Below are 5,926 nucleotides of genomic sequence, written 5' to 3' on the forward strand. Positions count from 1 at the left end.
TCTGATGGATTGTTGTTAGATCAACAAATTTTTAGCGTTGGGATGGGGGTTGTTCAACAAATACGTGGATCTATTAATTTATATTATTTTTGAAGTTTTGGTTCACGTGTTGTGGATGCTAATTTCTTTTTTTAATTCATTACAGGCATCCAAGGGAAGATGAGGGATTACCAACTAGTTGGACTAAATTGGCTCATACGCTTGTATGAGAATGGAATAAATGGAATTCAGGCTGATGAAATGGTATGTGTTTGGTGGGCTTGCAGTTGTGTCTAATTGAATTACATGCAGTTGCTTTGTCATATGCAATTTGATGAAGTGAGTTGATTTAGATGCCCCACCCAGGGGTTAAGGCTTAGGCGTTTTTAAGTTGATTTAGATAAGTCATGGCAAATAAATGTGATTTGCAGGGGCTCGGTAAAACATTGCAAACTATATCCTTACTGGGTTATTTGCATGAAGTTCAGAGGAATCAAAGGCCCTCATATGGTGGTTGCTCCAAAATCTACTCTTGGAAATTGGATGAATGAGATTCGGCGCTTTTGTCATGTTCTTCGTGCAATTAAGTTTCTTGGCAACCCTGATGAAAGGATAAGACCATCTTTTATGGGTTGAATTATTCTGACAGGTTATAGTTGATGCTTAATTTAAACTATTTTTCCTAATGATTTCAACTTGCTTCAGAGACATATAAGAGATGAATTATTGGTTTGCCGAGAAGTTTGATGTTTGTGTCACAAGTTTTGAAATGGCAATCAAGGAGAAGCCTGTGTTGGCGCTACATAATTATTGATGAAGCTCATCGAATCAAGAATGAGAATTCCTTTCTTTTCAAAACAATGAGGCTCTACAGTACAAACTATCGCCTCCTTATTACTGGCACACCACTTCAGGTTTGACACTTTGACATGTCGTATTATTATCCATAATGGTGTAGTCATCTGTAGAATGGGTTTTCGTTATCTTGAGTTTAACTTAACTTATTGGTTTGGGCTAAACACGGGTGCGATGCAAATTTTCTCATTGTAATTGAAATTAGTGTGATATCATATGTATTCTATACTAATCTGGAAATTTTAAAATAAAGAAACTGCTAGTAGTGATGGAGGGTTGGCTGCATTTTGAAATTCTAAATTTTTCTTTTAATAATGGTCCTCCTTAGTTGTAGTAGTGCTGGAGGGGAATGAATAGTATCAGTTGTGGAGATTTTGTTAAAGAAAGAATATTTAAAATATAATTAGCTATTCTTCTGGGAAGACCTTTACTATGTGGCATGTAGCAAAATTTTATTAGAGGTGATGCATTGGGCATTATGTGTTTCTGAAAAGATTTTTCACCAACAATCAATTTAGGTTGATTAACCTGTCTGAAGAGCTAGATGATTCGTAACTTTGCATTAGGTGTTGTTGGTTTTCAATTGTCTATCAAGCTTAAATTGTGTAATTATATGCTTTTCAGGCTTACTTTGAAATATGAATTATTATTTTTTGCTTCTATTTCCTAAAGTATTCACTGGTGTCTATTATATCTTTTAGTGGCACAGAATAATCTTCACGAAATCTGGTCTCTTCTAAACTTTCTTTTGCCCGAAAGTTTTAGTTTTTCCGAAACTTTTGATGAATGGTTTCAAATCTCTGGTGAAAATGACCAACAGGAGGTTGTTCAACAATTACACAAGGTAAATTATGGAACCATCTTTTGATTGTTGAAAATCCTTAATGTTAATCTAGTACATAATTGACATCTTCATTTTCTATTTATATTAAGGTCCTCCGTCCATTTCTTCTTCGAAGATTGAAGTCAGATGTTGAGAAAGGGTTGCCACCGAAAAAGGAAACTATTCTTAAAGTAGGCATGTCCTAGATGCAAAAACAATATATAGAGCACTACTTCAGAAGGATCTAGAGGTTGTAAATGTTGGTGGTGAAAGGAAGCGCCTCTTGAACATAGCTATGCAACTGCTCAGATGTTGTAATCATCCATATCTTTTCCAAGGTGCTGAACTTGGTCCTCCCTACACAACAGGAGATCATCTTATTACAAATGCTGGTAAGCTCTACTTATTAATAGATGGTTCTGAAGTTTTTAGGTTGATCAATAAAATCTGAGATTATTTCATTTTGTAAAAAAAATTGTTTCCAGGTAAAATGGTTCTTTGGAATAAGTTACTTCCTAAATTGAAAGAGAGTGATTCTAGGGTCCTTATATTTTCACAGGTTAGTTCTTTCAGAACGTGATTCTTGTCACTAATGATTGTGAATGCTTTGTATTTTGCAAGCCATTTTTTGTTTGCTTTGATTTATTTCTGCCTTTAAAATTTTGCTCTGCCTAATTTGTGGTTTTTCTCTTCAGATGACTAGGCTTCTAGACATACTTGAAGATTATTTAAAATTTTCTGATTAATAAATTTTGCTTTTCTTTTTCTTTAAATTTCGCTAATTTGTGGGTTTGCTTTACACACAGCACTGCAAGTGTGTATTAATTTTAAAAAATTTAAAGAGTCTGCAGGTGCTTTGTATCATCAACAACTTTCTTATTTATTTTTAAATTTCTGCATGTGAAGGTTTTGGAGTGTTAAGCACATATTAATTTTCTTTCTTTTGTAGCTATTTTATTTTGTATGAGTTTAACATATCAGATATTTTATTCTTTTAGAGAACGAGAATTTGTGCTTATATGGGTTACCTAATAATAAGCACTGAGAAGTAAATTTAAATTTACCAGTTGAAGAAGTTCCTTTAGAGCTTCTTGAGCCTCATTTGGACATTAATTTTGCTAAAGATGACATGCAGGAAAAAGACTGGTTATCTTTAGTTTCTGTTCATAGTGACTCATGGTTACTTGCCCTTGCCTTTTATTTTGGAGCCAAATTTAGATTTGATAGAGCATGATTTTTAATGTAAGCCAACTCTTTATGTAATTGCTAACAGTGATTTATTTTGTAAAATATCTCAATGATTTATTTGGAGTTAATTTGTTTGTGTGATTTTTGTTATTGTAATTTAGTGACTAAGTTAATCTTAATGCACAATATTTGTCCATGATATTTATATATGAAAAATTTGTATGAGATTCATATATATGTTCATTACATCATAAAAAAATTTAAAAACAAGCATATTTTTTTTTAAAAAAATGCAATCTACATCGATTTTTTAAAGAACAGATGTAAATTTATGTATAAATCTACATCAGTTTTCCTGATAACTGGTGTAGATTTATGCATAATCTACATCGGTTCTAAAATCGATGTAGAAGGACATAAATTTTCTAAGTCGCTTTATTCTACATCGGTTTTAGAACTGATGTATATGACTTCACATAACCGATGTAGAATATGCATCCTGTAGTAGTGTTTTATGATTTGTATTTTATTAATAATTATGCTTATGTTATTTGATTAAAGAGAAGAGGTGTATTTTAATTATATTATATTATTTTAATTATTTTATGGAAAGGGAAGGAAATACGTGATGGTCATTTTATTAATTAGTAGTATTATTATTTTATTTTTATTATTTTAAGAAGGGAGTTATCATGAGTTAAGAGAAGTTACCTTACGCTTCATTTCTCCTAACTTCTTCCTTATTCATTTCCTATTTCCTTTTTACGGTCTCTGAAGATCAAGGAGAACCAAGAGAAGGAGACCAACCAGATCTTACTCGCACTTCATCTTCTACTCATCCAGGTAAGGGTAGAGTGAGAAACTTCACTCAAGGGTGTAGGAATAACTGTTGGGTAACAGGATTTGCCCAATCCTTTGCTTGATGTATGCCTACAAGAATAGACACTTTATAAAAGTTTTCTGTTTTGCTTTTTGATTGCTCTATTGTTTTCTTTGTGTGATTCTAAGTATGGATATGTGTTTAATTTCAATAATGGATATGTTTGGTAGCGGGATTGGCCCCAATCCTTTGCCTAATGCATGCTCTTAGAAACAAACACTTTTCAAATATTTTATATTTTCATGTCTAAGTTTTCTGTTGTGTTCCCTTGATGATTACTAAGCATGAATATGTGTTTAATTTTGAGCTTGGATATGTTTTGATATGGATTATACTGCTCTATGGGTTCCTACGGAAAATCCTATGAGAAACAAGTAAATTTTGAATATTTTCTATTTTGGCTTCTGATTTTTCTGTTGTGTTCCTTGATGTTTGCTGAGTGTAAATATGTGTTTAATTTCAAAAATAGACAAGTTTTGATATGAATTAGAGTGTTCTATGGGTTCTTGTGTGAAACCCTATGAAGTGAAATTAGGGATATGATCTTTAGATGAATTTTGAGGCACTATATATAAAATTGATGATGGATTCGTCTTTTGGGTAATATTTGGAGTGTTTTTACCTATTGAAATATTATATTACCTGGCTAATTGTAAAAAAAATGCGTGAAATCATGAAGTTGGGTTTATGACCTTTATGCTTCATATGTTATGATCTACGAATTGAATGTGTATGATGTTGGATAATTTCCTGTTATGGTTTGTGTGTTATTCTTATGTATATACTTGTGAGAAGTTCCTTGTATAAGACTATGTGAATATGATGAGACAATGTGAAAAGTAAATATGAGACACGAGACATGATATGTGACAATGAGACATGATATATGAGAAACTATGAGAAGTGAAATGATGAGTCAATGAAGTGTGAGTGTGTGACATGCATCATGTGAATCTATGTGATGAGTACGATGTGAAGTACACCATTAGGGAAGACCCTCCTTGTGTAACAGCTTGAGGGAGTCGTAGGGGATAGTGCAGTTTGGATGTCTTGATTCTGCCTGTTTGTGAGCACAAGATGTAACTTGTGCAATTTCGCTATCCCAACCATACCCTAGCAATACATACTTCTAGTTGAGTGTATGGGTAGCTCCCTACATGTACTCCTAGACTACCTTAGGTGTGTTGTTTAGGCAGCACACCAATGATATGTGATATGTGACTGGCGCCACATGCATGCATTTGTGAATTGAGTCCATGGCATCATTGTATAATGAGTGACTGTGTATGTGTTACTAATGCATGTATGACTTGAGTTGTGCTTGATTAATATGTGCTTTGTGCTATGCTTTGTTATGATTTATGTGTGTTGCCTGACCATTATTTTTACACCTTAACCTGAGTGAAATGTTTCTCACTCCCCTGTTTGTTCTATGTGTGTCTTCTACTGTGTTGTAGATGACTAACAACATGAAGATGTTGGTGATGAAGCTTAGGCTTCAATTGGGTGTGCTCTGATAGGATATGTGACATCGGGGCGTAATTAGGACTAGTTTAGGATGTTGTTTCCATTGAGCTGTTTTGAAAACCTCAATTTCTTTCCTTTGTAATTTCTGCATTGGAGATATTGTTTATGAGTTTATGAATGTGAATCATCTACGTAAGATATTTGAGATTTTGGTTTTATTTATGAAAGATTTTAATTATTCTTATTTATTATGTAATTATGAATGTGGGATAGAGGGTGTCACAACTTGTATGTCCCTTACAGAATAAAAACTTCAAAAAAAGTTGTTTCGGACTGACACGAGTACGTTCCTCCCTTTTGGTACCTAAAAGGTGATAAGTAGTTTCTTTGATTAAATAAGAAATGACAATTTGGTGAAAAATATTTAATGCAAATAGATCGTTCTCTCTATATTGAACAAAGATGAAGACAGACAAAGCAAGACTATGAATGATGCTCAAGATTTTGCAACGGTCATCTTCATTAAGCTCCTTACGCAAAAGGTAAATCATCCTAGTTGTTATATTAGAAATGCATAAAATTAGAGAACATGCATATATACTAGACTTGGTTACTAAAACAATGATTCCTAAGAGTAAAATATATTTTGAATTAATTGTTCTAACTACTCAGAAGATAGATTCAGAAGCTAAGCATACAACCAAATTATATATGGCAACACAAATGATCATGAG

At 32.9% G+C, this 5,926-nt stretch overlaps 1 protein-coding gene across 1 annotated transcript; it reads left to right on the top strand.

Annotated features, from left to right (window-relative positions):
* The first annotated feature begins 1,128 nt into the window (after positions 1-1,128).
* Positions 1,129-5,448, top strand: LOC109799970 (ISWI chromatin-remodeling complex ATPase CHR11-like). Its single transcript, XM_083069946.1, has 5 exons — positions 1,129-1,678; positions 1,768-2,049; positions 2,143-2,216; positions 3,623-3,688; positions 5,183-5,448. Exons 2-5 carry the CDS (start codon positions 1,953-1,955, stop codon positions 5,240-5,242), a joined length of 297 nt encoding a protein of 98 aa, XP_082926072.1. The 5' UTR covers positions 1,129-1,678; positions 1,768-1,952; the 3' UTR covers positions 5,243-5,448.
* The last annotated feature ends 478 nt before the right edge of the window (positions 5,449-5,926 follow it).

This window comes from Cajanus cajan, chromosome 2 (genome assembly GCF_000230855.2).
Source record: "Cajanus cajan strain Asha chromosome 2, NIPB_CcT2T_4, whole genome shotgun sequence".
Lineage (NCBI taxonomy): Eukaryota > Viridiplantae > Streptophyta > Magnoliopsida > Fabales > Fabaceae > Cajanus > Cajanus cajan.